Source organism: Pelobates fuscus, chromosome 1, assembly GCF_036172605.1.
Source record: "Pelobates fuscus isolate aPelFus1 chromosome 1, aPelFus1.pri, whole genome shotgun sequence".
Classification (NCBI taxonomy): domain Eukaryota; kingdom Metazoa; phylum Chordata; class Amphibia; order Anura; family Pelobatidae; genus Pelobates; species Pelobates fuscus.
The window spans coordinates 158,932,366-158,957,808 of NC_086317.1; the positions used below are offsets into that span (position 1 = coordinate 158,932,366).

Below are 25,443 nucleotides of genomic sequence, written 5' to 3' on the forward strand. Positions count from 1 at the left end.
TATTGGTACAGTCAATTTATGCACAGATCCCCGCAGTGGGTCTCCATTCTTTCCAGCACAAGTCCCTCAGTCTCAGGCTGGAGGGGGATGGTTTACGGATAACCCTCTGCTGCTCTGGCAGATACCAACAGTACAACAATTGCATACAGTAAGACACATCACATACATTGGGGAAAACTTAGGGGTTCCGCACCCCAGGAAGGAAATGGGGCACACACATAAAACATACATCCTGGGATAGCCCCGGGTCCCAGCTAGGATCGCTGCAAATAGCGGGGCTATCGGATGTACAGAGCCCGAGAAATCATTTTGTAAAGTCTGGGCTTGGGGCTCTGTACATACCCCAAAACAGTTCTACGGAATTGCTTGGTTTAATTCAAACTGCGCGCCTAAAGCAAGCAGAGACAAATCAGCGCTCGTGGAGGGGAGGTGTTCCAAGATAATCCCTTTAACTCGCGCCGGCCTTTCAGGAGAAAGCTCAAAAAAAAACTTGCACCAATCGGTGCTCAGACAGGGGAGGCATTTTGCCGGCCAATTGGGAGAAAGGGTGCAAAACCAATTTAATTGATAGCCCTTCTCCTATTGGCTGGCACAGACTTCCAGGCAGCCAGTGGGACTCTGCCAACTCACAGTTCCAGGGATTCTGCTGGGGCTCATGTCTCTCTCTGGTGGATATCTCCACGTAGGTAGCACCGGAGAGAGCACTCTTTGGGCAGCCACTAGCTTTGCTGATAGTCCAACTGCATGCAGGAGGCTCCTGGATCTTCTCTGGCCAGTGATTATGGCTCCTTTAGGAGCAGGTAGGGCGATCCCCCACAGGAGGACCTGAAAACAATGAGGGCAAACAAGTGGGCACATGTGCGTTCCATCACACAAGAATTGACTGTTCAATTGCTGCCGGATATATCCCACCCCTAGACAGGTGCCTTTGTAACAATATAATCAATGTTATTCAGTTCACCTGTCAGTGGTTTTAATTTTGTGGCTGATCAGTGTATATATTATTTTTTTAATATTTTTTTTCCAAAGTGAGTTTGTGGATATCAGGGCATATCAGATATATAACAGTTTATGTACATATCTATATATTTTTTTTTTTTTTAGGAATGACTCGAGATAATGCACTTTAATGAGAAGCTATGAACAATACCAGACAACAGGATTTAGTACAGGAAGATACAGAGACCATTCAGGGGTCTGATAGCAATACAAATTACACTGACCCAATATTTAAAACATTAAAAGGAGGAAAGGACAATAAGACCTTCATTGTGCCCACATACTTTCAGATAATTAAAACGTCCAAACTTAAATGGGTAATGTGGTTACACCAACAATCTGGTTTATTGGCTTGAAATTTCTGCCACTTGCAAGCTTTTCTTGGACCTTGACATCCCCACCAACCTGTCCAGCTAGGAATGAGGCAAATGCCTATTTTCATGCTTTCATTACAAATGTGTACCATTATAAGTAGAAGGAAACAAAACAGAAAAAGACTGAACCCCTCCACCCTTCCCGTGTATCAATATGTTTGACATATCAATATCTTGTTGACATTTTTTAGGTGGGTAGCAAATTCAGGCTCTTCTCTAGCTTCTAAAGTTTCTCAGTAGTGATTAGGCAACAAACAGTAAGACCATTTAACAAATATTATTCCTGTTCCAAATGCACAGATCCACCACTCTCATGTACTTACATTTCCTATATGTTTTTGACCTTCAGTCTTTCTTCTGGATCTTGTAGTCTGTCCAAATACTTTTGAAACCTTCCGAATAATCGTGACCTAGATTTCTTTATGTGTAAGCTAGTACATATCTATCTTGTATGCATAAATAATTGCCAATTAATTGGTTTCTCTCTAGGGGATCCCTGTAAATTTCTTGAATTTTCCAATGGAGTTGTTGAATATTCTGGTATTTTGCCTGGATCAATTGCAACTTTCACGTGTCATGAGGGGTGAGCTTACACATAATCAATTACCGGTATTTAACAACCACAGATTTGCAAAGAAATACATGTATGACAATTATCTTATTTTTACCTAGGTATCATCTTAGTGGAGATACGTCTATGCAGTGTTTGGAAGATGGTCAATGGAAAGGCATTCTCCCTATCTGTCAACGTAAGAAACTACAACTTCTTTACTTTCTGTTATGTAACATGCGCTACTTAAACCAACCCTGTATCAAGGTATATCGAGGTGCATTCAGTCATCTTCTGGGGGGAGGGGGGATTTGAGCCATATTAAGTCTACTATTTAATATTTTTGGATACTTTTTCAAATTATTTAAAATATTTGGATAAACTTTCCAAATTATTTAATATTTTGAAAAGTATTTTACAGTTTGATGGTTTTTGATCTAGTTTTAATATATGGTATATTTTTGGTATTTTAAGATTTTGAAAAAAAAAGTTTTTAATGTTTATCAAAAAATATAAAATCATCTGAAAAGCTTATTCAAAAATATTAAATCATGTCTTTAAAAGAGCACTATAGTGCCAGGAAAACAAACTTGTTTTGCTGGCACTATAGGGTTATTAGGTCCCCAGCACCCTTAACCCCTTAAGGACCAAACTTCTGGAATAAAATGGAATCATGACGTGTCACACATGTCATGTGTCCTTAAGGGGTTAAAGCCCCTTCAGCCACTTACCTTAATCCAGTGCCAAGCTCATTCGGCACTGGTGACCTCTCCTACCCTGCCGACGTCAGCTGCCGAGTGGAGCAAAAAGCGCATGCGTGCCCAGAACCGCGCGCACATTCAAACAGCCCATAGGAAAGCACTACTCAATGCATTCCTATGGACGTTCAGCGTGCTCAATGCGATTTTCGCATTGAGAATCGCAGAAGTGGCCTCTAGTGGCTGTCAGGTAGACAGCCACTAGAGGCTGGATTAACCCTGCAGTATAAACATAGCAGTTTCTCTGAAACTGCTTTGTTTTCAGCTGCAGGGTTAAATCTAGGGGGATCTGGCACCCAGACCACTTCATTGAGCTGGAGTGGTCTGGGTGCCTATAGTAGTCCTTTAATATGACTTAATGTTAGTTTTTTTTCTTCTTACTCAAACCTCATGTTGTAGACCAGTCTAGCCAGGTAAATTGTCCTATCAAGGGAAACCGAAAGCATGAGAATTGTTCTATGTGCAAAAGAGTTCTAGATGATGGCAACGTAGTAAATATTTCAGCTGACTTCTGAATAAGATGATGTGCCAGTAGAAATTAATTAACCAGTAGTGTAAATTGAGATCTATACTAGTTACTAATTTAGGAATTTTGTTAGAGGAAGCTGCCCAGAACCTCCAATTCTATTAATTGGTCGAGTCGATGAAGGGTTAAGCAATGGGTTGTATCCAGAGGGACATGTTGTGTTATATAAATGCCCTACTGGCTACTCTCCCATTCCTTTTATGCCAAAAGGCACTAAATGTCAAAGTAATTTTACTTGGTCAGAAGTCTTTTTTGTTAAGTTAAAAAAGGACAATTCTACGGCCTGCCTTCTACCTCCTCTTCTTTCCTTGTCTTCCTTCCTTTCTTACCTCTCTCTTCGCTCTCTCTTATTTCGTCTTTTGTATTTTTCCCTTCTATGGCATCTATTTCCCCCCTCTTGTAAACTTCTCAAATAAAGAAAAAAAACCTTAGAGAGTGGACGGTTAAGCATCCTCTTTTATAACTAATACGCTGACGGTTTCTGTTATCTATAAGTAAATTGTTTAATGACTGCCAAATGTTCTGCATTTATATGTGCAGTACAGTCTGGTGAGTGCCCGGACGCGGCTCTCTCACACCAAGAATCCTTCTTTTATTGCACATTACTGTGCTATGTAAAAGTACCGGAGTGTCACCTTAGTCGCAATCCTTAGTTAGTGGCTCTTATTACCGTCATTTTGTGATGTGATGTTAAGACAATGTCTTTATTTCTTTGTACCACCCACTTAGTGTCTATGGTCTAAATAAAGAATTGAAAAAAAGAGGGCTATTCTAATGGTAGAGTCTGGTACCTATAAAAATCATTCGGTTTTAGACCAATCTTCCACATTGTGTAGCTCTGAAGCACCTTGCAATATCATAACCAAACAAGCAACCCGCGCAATGGACGAGCATGTTATTTCGATTTGTGATTTGTGAGTTTTTCCCATGGCACCAAAAAATGAGATGATAAATGGTTAATGGACAGTAATTAGATGTTGATTTTATTCACAGATCAGTTGCGAACAATAGTGAGAAAAAAAGTAGGGGCAGTTAAAAAAATAAAAATCTATATTTATATATTCTATGTTTAAAAATTGCCGTATTTTGGTTCCTTCTATTGCTTTCGTTTTCTCACTTGATCTGTGAACCAAACGCGCTCATCAGTCTTACTGCAAAATATACAAGAAAATTATATTTTGCAGTACATTGATTTATTATGCCTTTTTGGTTCGTCTGAATCATTTTTCCAAATATTTTTGCATGAACAGTATTAGGATAAACTGAACCGCCACATGGACAACTATCGAACAACCGAATAGGTTTTTATTTTTATTTTTTGATCGAAGTGATTTGACCAAAGAGAAGTTCTACGTCAGACACAAGTCTATAAAAAGGTATAGCATGGAAAATAAAAGGAATAGGGTACACAGCACATTTTGCAAATCTCTCTGGGGATTTAAAAAAATACAAAGGAATCTATTTTCTACAGATTAGTGGGAGGAAATTTCATGGGGAAAAAAAGCGAATTACTTCTTTACTCACAGTAGTAAATGTATGTAACAGCCGTCCTTCATAGGTGACATATTGGAAAAATAGCCATTCATATAATATTGCATGATATCTGTTTTTTTTTTTTTACAAATCCTTCAAAACTCTTGCCATTTTTAGTTAACCACATTATCCCTATGTCATATATTCAGGCTTACTCACAGCTAATTGTCAGATATTTATAAAATTGAAATTTACCTTTTAGGACACCATAACAGATCTGTAGAAATTCACTAGTTTGATTGCTTTCAGTTCAGCTATTTAGTCGTAAAAATGTAAAGTTTTATGTAATTTTGAATTCACGATAAGTCACACTTTAGTGAATAATCCTGATAGTCCATCCTTTCTCTCTCTGTTTTATTACATACTTTTTTTGTCATCACATCATGACTTTACCCCTATGTCATTTTTACTTTCCTGGACTGTTTTATTTATTTCCCGCAGCCTTCTTTCTGGCCCTTTTATCATCTCTCCAATTTTCCAACAAGGTTATTTTATGTATGAAATGTGATCTTTCAGCCTGTTACTTGCTTTGCTATTTCATGGATTCTTTTCATCTTTAAGGGACATCCTGCGGTTTACCAGATTTTATTGATAACGGAGAGCTTGAAATGACAAGTGTTTCAAGTGGTTTTGTGGTTCGTTATTCCTGTCATACAGGGTGAGTTTGATTGACCCATGTAAACTATGCTCCATATAAGGCATAGTTTAAGTGGGGTCATGCTTTACTGCCATTTCAATTGTATAGCATACTTTTTAATGCATTATGTATGTCCATGTGTGCCTACTGTTTTCCTATGAACTGAATAAGTCACTGTGTTTTGCCTGCAGGTATGTCTTGTTTGGACCAGAAAGCAGGACATGTCTGGAGACTGGCTTCTGGAGTGATATTTCTCCAACATGTAAAAGTAAGACAGTCACAAACATCCCACAGAATAACACATGCACAGCACAGACTAATAATTGCAAGATACAGAATACAAAATATCACAAGTTAAGCCAACTTCCTCAGTTCCACGCGTCCATGGCATGGAAAAGGTGAAAAAAAACTTTTAACACTTACCTGATTCCAAAGTTCATCTCCCTCAGTGCACGGTCAGCGCGTTGACTCCTTGGACGTCATCCACCTGGAAATGCCAAGGCATATCTGTGGCGAGCGTGAGGACATCCAGCCAGGGCCGTCTTTAACGCGGGGCAAACGGGGCAGCTGCCCCGGGCCCAGTAGCTCCTGGGGGGCCCAGAGCAGCTGCCCCGTGGGCCCCGCGATTTGCGCAGCCCCCCTTGGACCCGGCGGTGCGGCTGCACAGAGCCGCACCGGCCCGCAGGCTGAGGAGGCTCCCCGGGTGGCTCATGCACTAAGGGCCACCCGGAGAGCATGTGTGAGCAGGGGCCCGGTCTGGCGCTGTGACGCTTAAACAGCGCGACCGGGCCCCTTCCTGTACCGGCTGGGAGAAAGACGTCACTTCCTCCCGACGGAGAGCACAGCCGCGCGGGAGGAGAATGGCACGGAGGGGAGTTCCAGAGGAGAACTCCCATCTGCCTCAGCCTGCCACTGGACCCCAGGGAAACCACCCTCCAGGAAAAGGTAAGAACCTGGAGGGTGGCTAAATGTATGCTTGTGTGTGTCAGTATGTCTGTCTGTGTATGTATGTATGTGTGTTTGTATATGTCAGTAGGCCTGTGTGTGTCAGTATGTCTGTCTATGTGTATGTCAGTATGCCTGTGTGTGTCAATACTTCTGTCAGTGTATGTGTCTGTGTGTGTCAGTGTATGTGTATGTGTCTGTCTGTGTGTGTATGTATGTCTGTCTGTGTGTGTGTGTCAATACATCTGTCAGTGTATGTGTCTGTGTGTGTCAGTATATCTGTCAGTGTATGTGTCTGTGTGTGTGTGTGTGTGTGTGTCAATACGTCTGTCAGTGTATGTGCCTGTGTGTGTGTGTATGTATGTATGTATGTATGTCTGTGTGTGTGTCAGTATGTCTGCCAGTATATAATTGTGTGTCAGTGTATGTGTGTGTCAGTATGTATCTGTGAATGTTTTAATGTCTGTCTGTGTGTATGTGCCAGTACGTCTGTCTGTGTGTGTGTCAGTATGCCTGTGTGTGTGTCAATACGTCTGTCAGTGTATGTATCTGTGTGTGTCAGTATATCTGTCAGTATGTCTGCCAGTGTATGTGTCTGTGTGTGTGTGTCAGTATGTCTGCCAGTATATATTTGTGTGTCAGTGTGTATCTGTGAATGTTTTAATGTCTGTCTGTGTCTGTATGTGCCAGTACGTCTGTCAGTGTGATTGCGCATTGGGCGTAATTGGGGGGAGGGATAGGAGGGGCAGGGCCCAGGGGGCCCAAGAAAATGCATTGCCCAGGGTCCTAATCATATTATAGACGGCCCTGCATCCAGCCACTAAAGACATTCTTAGTCCTGCAATGTAATCATTGCAGTTTCTCAATAACTGCAATGATTTACATTGCAAGTGCGGGATTAAGGGGACAAGAACACTGCATCCAGACTTCAATGCGCTGAAGTGGTCTGTGTGCCTATAGTGTCCCTTTAAGTCACTAAAGATAAGGCATACCACATAGTATCACAAAGGTTAAGTCATTAAAGTGATAATTATTGTGACTTCAAAGTTAATTATACATTAAAGGCAAAAATATCTAAACTGGATAAAAATGCCCAAGTCACATTTAGCTACTTTGACCTTAAATTCAAATTCATTTTATATTTACTTTGGTTTCCCAACAGTTCTCCCTTTAGTGAATAGTTCTGATAAACATTTTATCCCCCTCCCACTATAAAAGCTTATGTGAAGAAAAATAAAATTAGAATTTACATTTTTTTTTCTTAAAGTATTTATGTCCTTGGACAACATTAAATTGCTGTTTGATTTCATATTTGTTGACAAAAAAGAAAAGGCAGTAAAAGAGATTTAAAAAGTATTGCACACAAAAAGACTTGTCAGTAGATAATCGTTTTACCCGTTAAATTATTTACATTTAATGAGTCATAACTACGATTTTACTAAAAAATAAACTAAACTAAACAATATATTTATAAACTCATAGGCACTGTTAATTTAAAATGAGTGGGTAATGCACATATCTCAAATCTTATACTGTTAATAATTAAAAGTGAAAGGTTTATTCGCTAAATAGTGTATTAAGCTGAAATGAAAACCAAATTGCAAAACCTAGACCAGAAAAGCCAAGCAACTTCAAATAATCTATAAGCTAGTTTCCCTCATTTCAATTTGGTTTTATTTATCTCATAATAATAAAAAAAGCTGAAGCTATAGCTTATTGGGGGTTTAATAACTAAACAGTGAAGTATGGCCACTTAACAACATAATTAACTATATTAAAGTGACAGTGTTACTTCTCAGGATTTGTAATATTCTGTTTACTTATCCCTTGTATTTAGTAATTATTTTTTTTTGTGTCAATCTTTCTTTTATTAAGGCATGTGCAATGGGGTACAGAATAAAGAGAGGGAAATGCACGAGTGGTATACAGTATAGGGTTAATACATCGTTAACAATGATGAATTACATTTCCTGGATAGCAATGCCTAATTTTTATTTTTATGTCGGTTAACGAAAACATATTATAAACATAAGCAACGTCTGTCTAGATAGCCTATGCAATGCAAGGTTTTAGATCTGTAGTACTATAGTTAAGCATGTGACAATGCGATTAATGTGAACACACTAAGGTATAACGTAGCTCATAATATATAACTCGCTGCACCCATAGGTGAAAATGCTAGACACAATAAACTAGGCACAGGCTTCTACATGGCTATTAAAACTATGCAAGCAATCCTTCTGACCTGGTGGTTCACTACTATGTAATGCTTGTTCCATGAGATAGTGAGCCTGTCGGCTATGGTTTTGCGCTTAAAGTATCATGCTAAGTAAACCACCTAACCCAAACAACATTGGTAATGCCTCTGACTGTGCTTATAGGGACCGTAATAGTATGCATGTGTTAATGGTTGCCATATTGGTGACCCCCACAATCCAGAGTAAATCATGTTAAACAGTGTGGTCATATCCCTGTTATATGGCACCAGTTAATAAACAGAGTCATTTATCAAAAGCACAACAGTCAAGGAGTATATCTACAGTATGTGGGTGTGCAGCTGCTGTTACTATCTGAACAGTCCTCAGAGTTTAGATGCGGTCTGGTGATCATCCGATTCCTGTCATCGGCAGCTGTGATGCTTGAGCAGGGATGTTTGGGCAGCTATCCTCCATGTTTCCCATGCTTGGCGATATGACGGTAAGCGTTTTAGGAGCCGCCAGTAAAGCTGTGCCGCGCGGGCATGTGGAGGCCTCGTCCCAGATCCGGGCCCTGTTGCTGGTCAGCATCTTCTCCCCCCAGACTCAGGAGCTCCACGAGACCGTGTCTTTCCCTCTCCGGGCGCAGCGGAGGGCCACGTTGTGATGTCGCCGCCTGCGGCGTGCGCTCTTCATGCGGTGTGGGCGATGCATTGGAGGGAGTCTCCGAGTGACCACCGGCCCGGGTGGTCTGTCTGCCAGAGCAACGGTTGCTGGAGTGCTTGGGGTGCTCAGGGCTGCCATTTCACCTGGTCCCCCCTCCTTCAGCTTGTGGGTGGTAGTGGAGGTTGTGCCAGGCGCCGGTGTAGAGTCTTCCAGAAACACTGGAATATCTTATCCAGCTGTCTAATTGCAGTGTCCACATAGTTGCTTCTCATTGGCTGTGATGTGGGCTCGGGCAGCTTGGGTGCCTCTGTCACGCTGCCAGGCCTAGCACGTTTCGGTCCAGCATCTTTTTGGGTGGTACGAGGCAGAGTAGCCAGATGCGTTGGGTTACTGGGCACCGGGATGACCCCCACCGGTCCATAGGGGGGGGAACGGGGATCCACATCGATGGGTGCAGCAGGATTCAGCGGTCGGGGAGCGCCCGTCTCCCATACGCCGCGTGAGCAGAGTAGGTGAGGCCGGTGAGTAACCCCTCATTGTGGTATCTATGGATAGGTCTACCAGTCCTCCTTCGATTGGGCGGCAAGATGAGTTGATTCTCCGGGTTTACTAGGACATACAACGATTAGAAAGCTCGGTTTTGTCGGAGCCACAGGCACGTCTGCTTGGCTCTGCAGTTAGGCCCCGCCCCAGTAAATTTGTTTTTATGACGTCTGAAAAATAAAATGAAATGTAGAAGTGCACATCAGTTCTGGAACTGGGCAACTCCATTCCAACTCACTCGCAATCATTTACAATTATTATTATTATTTTTTTTTAAACTCTTTCTGCCATTTAATATGTTTAAATGAAGAGAATAAACTATTCTTCTCCTCATTTGTATTGTGTGCCCTGGACTGAACTGGATTGTAATGACACTTGCTAAACATTTAATATACATTCTAAAAGAAAACAGATTATCAGAAGAAAACAACAACAACAACAACATAAGTTATAGGTAATTTTATTCAATAGTGTAATTTTCAGAGAAGTGACAGTTAAACTGCATGGTCAAATATTTTTTTCAGCTATTTTTTTAATAACACCGTTTTCAGTTTACTGCAGCATAATGTTCTGAATAAACTGCTTCATTTTATTTTATTATCCTTTTTTTAGGGACATGCCCATCCCCACCAAAACCTTCATTTGCTGAGATAGTACAGCTGCCGGACCCTGTGTACTTCCCAGCTGGAATATATATCAATTATGAATGCCTACCAGGTTTTGATTTTGACCCATTCCAAGCTCGCTCTGTTAAATGCCAAGAGAATTTCATATGGTCAGAAATAACGGAATTTTGTACAAGTGAGTAAAATGAAAATGTAATTTACATTGTTCTATTCACGACGAAAAATACAGTTTTTTTACAACACTTTGGATATATTTCAGTTTATCAGTATTTGTTTAAAATCACCACATGTCGACTGGATTTGCAATTGTCATAATTACTTAAAAGGAAACTATGGTGCCAGGAAAACAAAGTTGAAAACCCCTTCTGTCACTTACCTGAGTCCAGCTCTGATGTACTTCGTTGCTGCTTTGGCCTCCGCCTTCACTGCTTCTCCCGCTGACATCAGCTCGCGAGGGAGACCCTATGCGCATGTGGGGCAATGACCGCACTCGCATTAGGATTTCCCCCATAAGAAAGAATGCATAATGCTTTCCTATGGGGTTTACATAATGCTGGATGTCCTCATGCATAGCGTGAGGACGCCCAGCATCAGCTAGGTGACCAAAAGTCACCTAACCACCCAGAAGTCTCTCTAGTGGTTGGCTGGTAGACAGTCACTAGATGTGGAGTAAACCCTCAAAGATAATTATTGCAGTTTCTTAAAAACGGCAATAATTACCTTTGCCGGGTTAAGAGACCTTAGACTACGCACCCAGACCACTTCAATAAGCTGAAGTGGTCTGGCTGCCTGTAATGTCTCTTTAAAGGGAATCTCCAGTGCCAGGAAAACAATCAGTTTTCCTGGTACTGCAGGATTCCTCTCCCTCCCACCCCCCAATCCCCGGTTGCTGAAGGGGTGAAAACAGGGCCGGACTGGGAAAAAAATTAGGCCCGGGCATTTTTCAATCAGAGCGGCCCCCTAAGAAGGGGGCGGGGCCAGAGAGGGTGTGTTTTGTCATCACTAATGACAAGCACAGCCCCTCTCAAAGTGAGCATGTTAGTTCAATGCGCAGAGCCCCGCTGAGGAGCTCTGGCATTAGAAAAAGGCCCTGAATTTGTTCTGCGCAGCGCAAGCAAATTTAATAACATGCTTGCGCTGAGTTTGCTTTTAAATTGTCTCTGGTGTCTCCACAAGTGGGATACCAGAGGACAAAAGGGCCAGAAAAGTGTATGGTGCATGTGTATGGAGCCTGCTTGTGGGATTGCGTGTGTGTAGAGTGTGGTGTGGTATTGTGTAAATAGGTCAATTTCATTTGTGTTTGTGGTGTAATATGTGTGGCTAGGGGCTGTAGAGAGTTTGTGTATAGGGAGCATAGTGTTCTAGGTTTCTAATTTTCTTTGTCTGTTAACTCACTGAGGGTTATTTTATTTATATATATATATATATATATATATATATGTGTGTGTGTGTGTGTGGGAGTGTGCTGTATATGTGTGAGCGAGGGTGCTGTGTGTGTCTGAGGGTGCTGTGTGTTTGGGTGCTGTGTGTGTGTGTCTGAGGGTGCTGTGTGTGTGTCTGAGGGTGCTGTGTGTGTGTCTGAGGGTGCTGTGTGTGTGTGGGTGCTGTGTGTGTCTGAGGGTGCTGTGTGTGTGTCTGGGGGTGCTGTGTGTGTGTCTGGGGGTGCTGTGTGTGTCTGGGGTGCTATGTGTGTGTGTCTGAGGGTGCTATGTGTGTGTCTGAGGGTGCTGTGTGTGTGTCTGAGGGTGCTGTGTGTGTGTCTGAGGGTGCTATGTGTGTGTCTGAGGGTGCTGTGTGTGTGTCTGAGGGTGCTGTGTGTGTTTGAGGGGGCTGTGTGTGTTTGAGGGTGCTGTGTGTGTTTGAGTGCGCTGTGTGTGTTTGAGTGCGCTGTGTGTGTTTGAGTGCACTGTGTATGTTTGGGTGCTGTGTGTGTGTCTGAGGGTGCTGTGTGTGTCTGAGGGTGTCCCACGTCGCTGCCTGCTCCTCCCCCGCCGCTCCACCTTCTGCCTACGTCGGCCGGTGGGCGAGACTGATCCCGCCCACAGGCCGAGGAGACCTAATGCGCACCCCATAGGAAAGCATTGAAAGCGATATTCAATGCTTTCCTATGGGGAATTGAGCGACGCTGGAGGTCCTGTGCTATAGAGCAGGAAGTTCCCTCTAGTGGCTGTCTAATAGACAGCCACTAGGGGATGACTTAACCCTGCAAGGTAATTATTGCAGTTAAAAAAAAACTGCAATAATTACACTTGCAGGGTTAAGGGTAGTGGGAGTTGGCACCCAGACCACTCCAATGGGCAGAAGTGGTCTGGGTGCCTACAGTGTCCCTTTAAGGCAATTCCTTCTGAAATTTAATTTCACATGAATTAGCATATCTTGGTCTATACAATCTGCTGTCTGTTTTAAACACAGTAATTCTGATATGTGCATCTTACACAAAATAATATAGCAAAGTCTTGTTTGACAGTCGGTTTTTTGCCTGGAACCAACCAAATTAACAACAAAGATGTATTTATGCAATTGAATCTATTTATGCTTGTAGCCAGTGGGCAAATAGTTTAAAAAACAACTCAATAGTGCATGCGTTAATTAAATCAAGTAAATATATCCCATATTTATTATAATTTTTTATTCATTGCAGTTGTGTCATGTGAAATGCCAGAAAATATCACAAATGGAATTGTAGAAGTAACAGACATAACATTTGGTTTCAAAGCAAACTACAGCTGCAATGATGGGTAAGTTCAATAAGTACCGTAGTAACCAAACATATCTTTCTATATATCTTGTATGGTATTGTGTTGTTCTTTAGCAAATCTCTTATAAAATTAACACATCATTATGTTTTATATTTTTTACATCACCATCATGTGCACTATGAGTAATTAAAGGAATACTCCAAGCGCCATAACTACTACACTGTAGTGCCAAGAATGCCCTGGTGCCACTCATTGTAAGGATCCAACCATTTGAAAATGGATTGTCTTCTTACTTGGCATCTGACGGGAACAGCTCGCCCCCTACAGTGCAGCTGAGTGAGAGCCAGAAGCACACTCTCTGAGCTTAACCCGGAGGGGGAAAAGCATGAAGTGTGTTTGTTTTTTTCATTATTTTTTTTTGTCAATCTTTCTTTTATTGAGACATATGAGATGGGGTACAAAATAAAGAGAGGGAAATGCAAGAACGTTTTACAGTATAGGGTTAGTACATCGTTAACGTGAGAAATTACATTTCCTGAATAGTGCAGCCTAATTTTTTGTTGTTTTGTTATGTCGTGTAGCAAAAACATATTCAAGTCCAACAGTGTAGTAATACGTAACGAAAGTGAGGTAGTTCTGCGCTGTATACACCATTCAGTCTAGATAACAGGGTGTGCTATGAGATTTTATGCTATATGAACTGAGGAATAGCGTTATTGTGCTTCGAGTGGGTCAGTGGGAGCAAGGTTAAACGTCAGGCATGCCATGTACCATATAAAAGGTGTGGTGGTAAGCAGTAACAGAGCGATACATCTTGTGACATTTAAAATAGCACTTAATAGGGGGCGGAGCCAGCACCCGAGCAAGCAGGACGCACCTTGCAGTAGCTCCGCTACGAAAATCCACATACCGCTGAATTTAGGAGAAAAACGCCATAAATAACAAGCTAAACAACGCTCTCGGTGTGCCTTACATCATGGGCAAAAAGGCCAAGAAATATAAAGCCGACCCCAGCTCCGGTACCAGAGACATAGGGACTTTTCTTTGCACGACCTCGCGGCCGCGGCCCGGCCTAAGCAAGATGGCGCCGGCAGAGGCCTCCACCTCGCCATCATCGGATGATGAGAGCCAGACAGCAGCTTACCTACCTCCACCGAAGGTACCAGCCAAGCCCCCGTCGCCCTTGGAACTCGGGGACTCTGCCCCAGCCACGAAAGCGGATATAAAGGCGCTGATTAAAGAAATACAGGCGATGTTCCACGCCGATATGGCGCTCGTCAGAGAGGAAGTCTCGACACTCACAACCCGCGTGGCTACAGTGGAAGAGACCCTCAGGGGTGCCGGGGTGGCCCAAACTGCCACAGACGCATCCCTGGGGTCGCTGCAAAAACAATGTAAAGCCCTGACTACACAGCTAGCTCATATGGAAGATAGGGCGAAGGCACGGAATGTGCGGATCCGAGGGGTCCCTGAATCAGTTGCCAACTCTGAGTTGCCTCATTACTGCCGACGGTTGCTAGCAACAATACTAATGCCTAAACAAGTGAAGCAGATGGGAGTGGACTCTGTCTTTCGGCTCCCCAAAGCCATTAAAGCACCTCTAGAAGCCCCAAGGGATGTACTTGTTAAATTTAACCGGGACTCTGACCGGGGGGCCCTCATGGGCGCTACCAAGGACTCTCCCACGTCCCCTTTGAAGGAGCACAGCTGATCTTTTACAGGGACATTTCCAGGCACACTCTGGCATGGAGGAGATCCCTTGGACAGATCACTCAGCAGCTGCGGGAGAAAACCATCCCATACAAATGGGGGCAACACCGACTGATGGCGGAGAAAGACGGCAGGATGCACATCCTAACCCACAAGTCGGAGGCGCCAGCGTTCCTCCGAGCACTAGGCTTACCAGCGGAGGCGGCCCCGGTGCTCACCCGCCCTTCATGGACTGTCGCAAACATTAACCCATTTGTGCCTAGGGGGTCGAGAACGGGCGCGCCAGAATCTCCTACATGAACTGTGTAACTACTGTTGTTCACATTGCCATTCGGGGTCTGGTTTTATTCTATTTTATTTTATAACTTGTTTTGTTTAGAAGTTCACTTAAATCTTCATGCGGTTTGACTATAATGACCTCTAGAATACTGCTCCTTACACCTGGCTCTGCAAGCAGCAAGCCAGCCACCATGACCAGCTACTTACTCCTACCCTCCCCCCTCCCTTAGAACACGTGCCCATCCCTTAGTATGCAGGCGAGAGAATCCAGGGCACGTATAACAGCCAACCCAGCCGACACGACTTCCCATAGACTAACCTCCACGGTAGACTAGGACCTTATCTACCAGTTGACAAACTGTATTACCCCACACCCACGCGCCCTAGACAACACTAACCCCCGACAAAGCCTTACCCGACTACAAAGAGGGTGTACACGCTAAATACCGGCAACCTCCAGTCACTAACTGACCTATCCGGCTGTACTGTTGAGAGGAATTCTTATCTGAAAATGCTCATTATAAAATTTGGGTATATTATATGCAAGTGACGCTGTTTTTACTGCAAACTGTAACCTTACTTGAAAGCCTTTATGGCACACATTGTAACATGATATGTTTCTGATTACCCGCAAAAATAAAGATTTATAAAAATAGCACTTAATAGTAGTAGATAAACACAAAAAGAATTCAGCGGTAGTAATCACAAAATTAGTCAAGGTAGGCAGCAACCCAAATTAAGGAAAACCCCTCGGATCCTTCGGTGGATAGATACAAAAAGATATGGAAGGGCTGCGCCAAATAAGGGTAGATAGTCCAGTAAAGTATTGCTAGGGTGCCAGTAGATGGTCTAGGATACTTGATAGAGTTCCTCTGTGGATGCGTATTCAAGAGAGCTATGGCCAGCTCTGGTGTGGATTGCGTACAGCGGTATAATCCCCGTTTATGGGATATGTAGGGAGGGGGTCTCCGTCAACACCGTCTGGTAGTCCAGAGCTCGGAAAAGAAAGACAGAAAGCGACAATAGTGCTCTCAATTTTGATGTGGATAGCGTACAGCGGTATAATCCCCGCTTATAGGATTTGTAGCGGCGATACGTCCGTCAGCACCGTCTGGTGATCCAAGGCTCCAATATAGAAAAATAAAAAGCAGCAATAGTGCTCTCAATTGTGATAGGTTAAGAGAGTAGTAGAGGAAATAAAATAATACTCACAAAGATAGAGCAGAGGTACTGCTCTATGGATAGGCGCTGGTGGTATGATCCCCACCTAGGATTTCTTGGAGTACTGGAACTTTAAAATTGCCAGTGGAAGTAAAAGTAACCAGGAAAGGTTAAAATGCCAGGAATAGGTAAAAAAAAAACTTTTATTGATCTAAAATACACAATAAAATACAGAATTAATAACCATAAACGCGTTTCACCATAAGTGGCTTCCATTCTGAAGAAGCCACTTATGGTGAAACGCGTTTATGGTTATTAATTCTGTATTTTATTGTGTATTTTAGATCAATAAAAGTTTTTTGGCTACTTTATTGTACCAATCCTCTTTTTATTGCACTCTCTATGCACTTTAAACTTTTTTTTTACCTATTCCTGGCATTTTAACCTTTCCTGGTTACTTTTACTTCCACTGGCAATTTTAAAGTTCCAGTACTCCAAGAAATCCTAGGTGGGGATCATACCACCAGCGCCTATCCATAGAGCAGTACCTCTGCTCTATCTTTGTGAGTATTATTTTATTTCCTCTACTACTCTCTTAACCTATCACAATTGAGAGCACTATTGCTGCTTTTTATTTTTCTATATTGGAGCCTTGGATCACCAGACGGTGCTGACGGACGTATCGCCGCTACAAATCCTATAAGCGGGGATTATACCGCAGTACGCTATCCACACCAGAGCTGGCCACAGCTCCCTCAAATGTGAGTTTTTTACCTCTTCTTATCTGCACACTGAACCACATCAAAATTGAGAGCACTATTGTCGCTTTCTGTCTTTCTTTTCCGAGCTCTGGACTACCAGACGGTGTTGACGGAGACCCCCTCCCTACATATCTCATAAGCGGGGATTATACCGCTGTACGCAATCCACACCAGAGCTGGCCATAGCTCTCTTGAATACGCATCCACAGAGGAACTCTATCAAGTATCCTAGACCATCTACTGGCACCCTAGCAATACTTTACTGGACTATCTACCCTTATTTGGCGCAGCCCTTCCATATCTTTTTGCACTTAATAGTAGTGTACAGGTTAGTATGGTTACGCACGTTATGGTACCTCATGAATAGTAAACAATTATATAACACATGAGTCAGGTGTGACGGGTAACGCCTGGACGGGCTTGCTTAAGCTCAGTTTAAATGGTAAGAAGCATGCTAGCCCAGGCACTCCCTCATTTGCTTTTATGGGTACCGTTCAGGTACATGTTAATTGTGTGCAGGAGTGTGTTGTGGTATTAGATTAGCTCTGCAAGAGCAACAATGTTGCCCAAGCTATAAGATTAGTCATATGGCTAAGATTTGTCCCACAAAGTAAACTTGTAAACAGCACATCTATGTGGTGCGACATAATAGGAGAAAACAGTGCAATTATAATGTAGGCTGCGTTAAAGGCAATAATTATAAACATAGCGTTTCATCGTTTGTAAGTAGGATATAGAGAAGTAAAAAAAAAAAAGAAAGTGAGAGGAGAGAGTTAGAAATCTCTGCGTGTTCGCAAATCAGTCCCGTTCAGCCCATGCCGGTTCGCGGCAGGTTGTCATCAGGGATGGAAAGGCAAAGGGTGTGGGAGCGACAATTGCGGGGCGAGGACCCCCTCCAGCCCCATGCCCTTATAGAGGGAAGCATTGTCTGACCACGGACTCGAGGGCTCTGTGAGTTCGAGGCATTCCCATATCGGGTGCAGTTGGAGCCGGTTTTCCATCGCCGCCTGCGGCGAGCATTCCTCCTGCAGGGTGGTCGATGCTGTGGAGGCAGTCTCTTAGCGGCCCTCAGCCTGGGTGGGCTGCGTGCTTGCGTGGTTAGCTTGGGGATAGTCGCTGTACCCGGAGTGGGGCGCCTCTTCCCCCCAACCCCAGCTCCAGTCTTGCGGTCTGGCTGCCCTTGTGGTGGTATCTTTCTCCTCTCCCCGTGGGCACAGTCTAGCTTGCATTTATCTGGCAGGGAGTGCAGGTTCGCTTGAGGTGCTTGCAGCCGTTTTCCTAGCCTGTGCCAGAATCGGGCAAAAGCAGCATCTATTCGCCACTGGATGTTGCTGTGATCCTCCGTCTCAGGTAGGCATTTTGGCTCGCTTTACAAAGTAGTTCTTTGTAAAGAGATAACAGATATGTCTTATAACAGAGATAAGAGAGAATAAAGGAATGCAGGACCGAGAACAGTTGTAAATTTATGTGATTTAACTGAAAATACGACCATGCAAATGAACACTCTTTTACAAAGTGACTGAAGTCTTCTGCACTTTAACATAGTTTCAAGCATTGTCATGGAGTATGACACCAGATTCGAAGGTGGAGCCTCCATGATCATCTGGCACTGCGACAACCAAGAAATCCACAGCAGAGATGTATGCAATGACTGTACAGAGAGTTAGGTTTCTAGAGGTTGATGTAGTTATGAAACATAGAGGTACATGCGTGAGAAAACAAAACGACTATAAAGTAGCTACTTAAATAGCATACAGGGGATCGAGCAGTCAGGGACAAGTTAAACTTGACACTCCTCTAAAGAGAGATCTATCTTATCAGCTTGCTAGAGCCTGCTGTAGTCTCCTGTGTGTGATTAAAGTTCAATTAACAGGGCAGAAGTTAAAAACTTTTAAAGTAAACACACTGTGCTGTAAGACCTGAATAAAAAATATTTTTTTTTTGTGTAGGCTTTAAATGGCAGTGAATTGAGCAGTGAGACTGCAGGGGCTTTCAATTGGCCAAAGAGACATTCATTTTAGGGGTGTGACTGGGGTGTGTACAGGGGAGTGTTCTGAGATAGTGCAGATGACTTACGACTCCTATAAGAAGAATCCAATGCCACATGAGTTTAGAGAGGGAGTTAGATTTACATCCAGTGAAATGTTTCAGATGATAAACTGGTAGGATCTAAGGTTGGTCATTTGCTCTTGAATTTAACCTCCACTGGTCACTTTAAGTACTCAATAATTATAACCTTTAACTCTTGCAGATATATTTTAATAGGGAATCCACAACTGCAATGTACAGCTGATGGTGTTTGGAGTGACAATGCACCTGAATGTACATGTAAGTAAGCTGCATAAAACCTATTTTCTTAAAAAGTTTATGATAACTATGTTTTACTCTATTCTATTGTCTTTCTAAAAGAGAAATTTTGCCACAAAATATGTTGATATATGTTTTGTTTTACAGAACCCCAAATTAACAATGCCGCTTTAGGTAATCCTTAGGTGGGTGGGAGATTTCATTAGATCCCAATCTGACCTTATGAACTCTTATCAGCCCAGACAGAGTGGCGCAGGGGAAGGATTGTATTGCGTTATGTGGATCACCTCCTGGAGGTTGAATCCACTTTTGCGCTGTATAAATATATGTTGGTGTGCAATAAAGGGTTCTGTTTCACCCCAACATTAAGGCTTGGCCATATTCACATCTGCAGTAGCTGCGACTAGATTCAAAGGGTATCGAATCTATTAAAACTGGTTAATATTCACTTTATGCAGAATGAGTGTTTGGGACAGACAGGTCATCTATGGGCTCAACGCCTCATAAATGGCGATCCGGGAGCAGTGGGCCCTATCTACAAACAAGATGAGCGGCGAAACCAGATTTGTGTAGTCGAACTGCGCTAGTCGGGGGAAGCAACTGCCTCAAAATTATCCAAGACTGCTATTATTATTTATTTATTTATTATTGCTATTTATAAAGCGCCAACAGATTCCGCAGCGCTGTACAATTAGTGGAGAAACGTACAATATACACAGACAAATACAAGAGGTAAGAGAGCCCTGCCCGTAAGCTGATATCTAGCCATTGGAGCTCTTTTATATAAAGTGCTTGGCTAGATGGCCCGTGAGCTTACAATCTAAAGGAAACCATGGGGATTTGAGACAAGAGGTAGCAGGGGAAGTTTGGAGGTGATGGCTGAACGAGTTAACAGAGAAGCAGCTATTGGTAAGATGTTAGGGGAATGAAGAGGTAATTGGGTGAGAATCTCAAACAGCTGGAGGAGCATGCTATATATTAAGGGGGACCCTGGGTGGGTGGGAAGTGGGGAGAAAAAATGCAGTCTTTCACTGAGTTGAGTGAGGCCTGAATAACAGAGAATAGGATTGAACAGTTATATGGAGGTATTTACAACTGGGGGAGGAGAAAAGAGGGGGGGGGGAGGAGAAAAGAGGGGGGGGGAGGGGTAGAGTATCCATGTGTTCTATACTATTGAAAAGTTTAGCAACCAAATTCTATCACCCAAAATATTAATAACTGTGTCTACATGAAATATTGTTCAGAAACATTAAATGACTATAGTACATACTGCATGCACAGAATATTACAAACTACAGGTAAAATGGTTACAAATCTATAGTAATACATGAGAATGTTAGCAATCCAGGAATACAGGATGTGGAGTATCTTCCAGCTTCAGTCAGTACCTGAGAGTGGTAGGTGTTTCACTACAGGATGGAAAATGCAGTCTTTCACTGAGTTGAGTGAGGCCTGAGAGTGGTAGGTGTTTCACTACAGGATGGAAAATGCAGTCTTTCACTGAGTTGAGTGAGGCCTGAGAGTGGTAGGTGTTTCACTACAGGATGGAAAATGCAGTCTTTCACTGAGTTGAGTGAGGCCTGAGAGTGGTAGGTGTTTCACTACAGGATGGAAAATGCAGTCTTTCACTGAGTTGAGTGAGGCCTGAGAGTGGTAGGTGTTTCACTGCAGGATGGAAAATGCAGTCTTTCACTGAGTTGAGTGAGGCCTGAGAGTGGTAGGTGTTTCACTGCAGGATGGAAAATGCAGTCTTTCACTGAGTTGAGTGAGGCCTGAGAGTGGTAGGTGTTTCACTGCAGGATGGAAAATGCAGTCTTTCACTGAGTTGAGTGAGGCCTGAGAGTGGTAGGTGTTTCACTGCAGGATGGAAAATGCAGTCTTTCACTGAGTTGAGTGAGGCCTGAGAGTGGTAGGTGTTTCACTGCAGGATGGAAAATGCAGTCTTTCACTGAGTTGAGTGAGGCCTGAGAGTGGTAGGTGTTTCACTGCAGGATGGAAAATGCAGTCTTTCACTGAGTTGAGTGAGGCCTGAGAGTGGTAGGTGTTTCACTGCAGGATGGAAAATGCAGTCTTTCACTGAGTTGAGTGAGGCCTGAGAGTGGTAGGTGTTTCACTGCAGGATGGAAAATGCAGTCTTTCACTGAGTTGAGTGAGGCCTGAGAGTGGTAGGTGTTTCACTGCAGGATGGAAAATGCAGTCTTTCACTGAGTTGAGTGAGGCCTGAGAGTGGTAGGTGTTTCACTGCAGGATGGAAAATGCAGTCTTTCACTGAGTTGAGTGAGGCCTGAGAGTGGTAGGTGTTTCACTGCAGGATGGAAAATGCAGTCTTTCACTGAGTTGAGTGAGGCCTGAGAGTGGTAGGTGTTTCACTGCAGGATGGAAAATGCAGTCTTTCACTGAGTTGAGTGAGGCCTGAGAGTGGTAGGTGTTTCACTGCAGGATGGAAAATGCAGTCTTTCACTGAGTTGAGTGAGGCCTGAGAGTGGTAGGTGTTTCACTGCAGGATGGAAAATGCAGTCTTTCACTGAGTTGAGTGAGGCCTGAGAGTGGTAGGTGTTTCACTGCAGGATGGAAAATGCAGTCTTTCACTGAGTTGAGTGAGGCCTGAGAGTGGTAGGTGTTTCACTGCAGGATGGAAAATGCAGTCTTTCACTGAGTTGAGTGAGGCCGAGGCCAGTGTTTAAACCTCCAAGCTAGGTGTTGTCTAGTTCTTGGGAGAAAAGGATTGTAACTACGCTACCTGCATTTTACCTACATTTTACCTAGCTCTTGAGTGCTAGATTAGTAGTCTTCAACTGGTGGTCTGTAGACCGGCGCCGGTCCACAAGAATTTATTGCCAGTCCACTTAAGCTTTCACCATGCTTTCACCCGTCTAAACGGCTACTCCAGGGGTGGGGAACGTCCGGCGCGCGGCTGTATGCTTTTCCCGGGCCGGTGGGGAAATTAAAGATCTCCCTCACCAGTCTCCTGGCAGTTTGTTAAGGGAGATGGAGGGATGTAGGACCCGGTAGACTGCAGGGCAGAAGGAGAACCCAGGATGCTGTGATCCTCCTGCGAACAATCAAGTCAGAGCGCTGCTGCGCATTACCATGGCAATGCTCCGACACAGCACTGTGCTCATGGGAAACATACACTCACTCACTGACAGACAGACAGACACACACACACAAACACACAGACACAGACACTCACTGACATACATACACTCACTCACTGACAGACACACTGACATACATACACTCACTCACTGACAGACACACACACAGACACTCACTGACAGTCAAACACTCAGACACTCACTGATACACAGACTCAGACATCCAGCCCTGGGGTCCAGTGTGGGGCAGCTCCTCACTCCTCCAGTGCGCTGTTTAGTATGCCAGGGCCAGAATGACTCCCTATTCCGGCTCCCTGCATCACAGATGGCACGCAAGGGATGAGTTGAAGCCTCTCCTCCAGCATTCATTGGCAGAGCAGGCATCTGCCATTAGGGTAAGCAAGAAGGCATCTGCCATCAGTATGGCAAAGCAAGGTAAGCTTTGCCATTCTGAAGGACGGCTTTGGGGGCGCCCTGAGGTAGCCAAATGGCCACCTCATGGGCCCCCTGCTTCAGGGCTGCTCTCGGCGCCCCCATTTTCGTGCGCCTTGAGGATCTGCCCGGGGCTGGGGGCGGTTCAAGAGCTGCTTGTCCAGTGCGATTGCCTAGTTCACTTAATGGTGGCGCCGGCCCTGCACATACCCTGCACCCTCTCACGCATACTGTGCACCCCCTTACATACATACCGTGCACCCCCTCACACACATACCCTGCACCCTCTTACACACACAGCACCCTCACACACACAGAACCCCTCACACGCATACCATGCACCCCCTTACACACATACTCTGCACCCTTTTCCACACACACAGCACCCTCACACACACAGCACCCCTCACATGCATACCGTGCACCCCCTCACACACATACCGTGCACCCTCTTACACACATACGGTGCACCCCTCACATGTAGTGATGTCCCGAATGATTCGCTGGCAAATAGTTCCTGGCGAACATAGCGTGTTCGCGTTCGCCACGGATGGCGAACATCCGCGATGTTCGGTCCGCGCCCTAATTTTTATTTAGTTGTTTGTGGCCAAATTTACTAAAACTAAGTAAAAATTACTTAGTATTAGTAAATTGTGCCCCTACTCGCAATACCGCGAGTAGGGGCATGTCTATTAAACCTATTGTCCTCCCCCCTGGCCCCCACCCCTTAGCGGTGGGTGGGGGCCCTAAATACCAATAGGGGGGGACCTATTGTCCTCCCCCTGGCCCCCACCCCTGAGCGGTGGGTGGGGGCCCTAAATACCAATAGGGGGGAACCTATTGTCCTCCCCCCGGCCCCCACCCCTGAGCGGCGGGTGGGGGCCCTAAATACCAATAGGGGGGGACCTATTGTCCTCCCCCGGCCCCCACCCCTGAGCGGCGGGTGGGGGCCCTAGATACCAATGGGGGGGGACCTATTGTCCTACCCCTTGGCCCCCACCGCTGAGCGGCGGGTGGGGGCCCTAAAAAAAACAATAGGGGGGGACCTACTGTCCCCCCCCCCCGGCCCCCACCCCTGAGCGGCGGGTGGGGGCCCTAAAAATAACAATAAGGGTGGCCCTAAAATTAACAATAAGGGGGGACCTACTGTCCCCCCCGGCCCCCACCCCTGAGCGGTGGGTGGGGGCCCTAAAAATAACAATAAGGGGGGGGGACCTATTTAACGTGTTCAACAAGGCCAAAGACAATATTGATGGGTACTTGCAAGACTGAGAGGCGAAACCAACTGACTGCCTCCCTTTTCTTTCAAGTACGCTGTTTGGATGGGCCGCTAATCTGTATCAAGCCATGCCAGATAAGGACAGTACAATTTACAAATGGGTCAAGGAAAGGCTGCTAGCCCTACATGCCAGCATATTGAATCAAGTTTCGGGAATGTTGGAAAATGTCCAGGGTATCGCATACCGTGTGGGCACACCAGATGTTAACTGGATGCAGGGGTGCCAAGCAACCATCCAGGCTGATGCAACATAGTTGATATTACTGAAGCAGTTCTACAACTATGCCAACCTCTAACAGTTGAGAAGGCTGCAATCCTGGCAGATGAGTATCAGGATGCCAGAAAGTCGGAATCTGTTGAGCCCCAACTTCCCACCCAATCTGCATAGCTTCCTGCTTGGCTGTCAGTGCTCCACAGAAAATGGGACTGAGATGTTTCAGGTGTAAACAAGTTGGTTACATTCACAATGGCTGTCCACAGGAGAAAGCAGTTGTAGATTATTTCATCAGATATTTTGAGGCCATTGTCCTGTTGAATATTCAGGCAGACATGATAGCCACTTCTCTGTTCCAGACATTCTCCAGGGTGTGCTTTCATCCAAAAATTGTATCTGACCAGGATACCTAGTTTCCAGCCCACTTCATCAAGCAACTGTGGAGGCAGTGTGGGATAAAACCCCTGCATAGTTCACCCTATCAACCCAAGTTAAATGGATTGTGCAAGCAGTTTAATGAGACGTTGAAGCAAATTGCTGAACACAAATATGTGTATTTTATTGCATTAAAAGCTAAAAGTATTGGGGGGGCGGAGTCTGACCGCCAAGCCAAGCAGACGCGCGGGGAAAGAGCTCCTGGCGGGCGAGTGAAACTTCAGGCAATATCGGTGGCTATATAGCCCAACGACTCCCCGCGGTGTGCTACCCACGTCGGGAGTGCACCGAGGAATCGGGGGATACCCTTCTGAAGCCTATCGGGGCATATAAGCTGACAAACAACCTGAGGCCTGCGGGAGTGGGTGCCGGAGGGAGGCGGCAGCTCTCTTCGATGCCAGAATCCCCAGCAACCACAAGTGACCCCCTAACCCTCCCCCCCCCCCGGACCGGTGGGGGTTATCCCGGTCCCTGCAGGGCAAACGACTTGCCCACGCGGACAAGCGACAAGAGCAAGCGAACAAGCATACATACTGGGAGCACGCCCAAGATGGCCGCCAACCAAAAGCCACAGAGAGGAGCCACGAGCATCCGATTACAGCCTTCCTCCCTAGAGGCCCTCGACCGGCTCTGCTCGGCCTTCCACGAGATGCTGTGCAGCAGGGGTATGTCCTCTCTCCAAGCGGCCCGAGCGGTGGCCTTGTGGATCCGCCCGG

General features: G+C 44.7%; 1 protein-coding gene across 1 annotated transcript in view; it reads left to right on the top strand.

The window, feature by feature from the left end:
* Positions 1-25,443, top strand: part of LOC134589581 (complement decay-accelerating factor-like) — a 42,942-nt gene that overhangs the window by 11,996 nt on the left and 5,503 nt on the right. Inside the window, exons 3-9 of the mRNA XM_063444343.1 lie at positions 1,863-1,956; positions 2,046-2,122; positions 5,302-5,398; positions 5,569-5,645; positions 10,339-10,527; positions 12,994-13,090; positions 19,214-19,290. Of these exons, the coding sequence (XP_063300413.1) occupies positions 1,863-1,956; positions 2,046-2,122; positions 5,302-5,398; positions 5,569-5,645; positions 10,339-10,527; positions 12,994-13,090; positions 19,214-19,290 (708 nt within the window). The remainder of the gene's footprint in view (positions 1-1,862; positions 1,957-2,045; positions 2,123-5,301; positions 5,399-5,568; positions 5,646-10,338; positions 10,528-12,993; positions 13,091-19,213; positions 19,291-25,443) is intronic.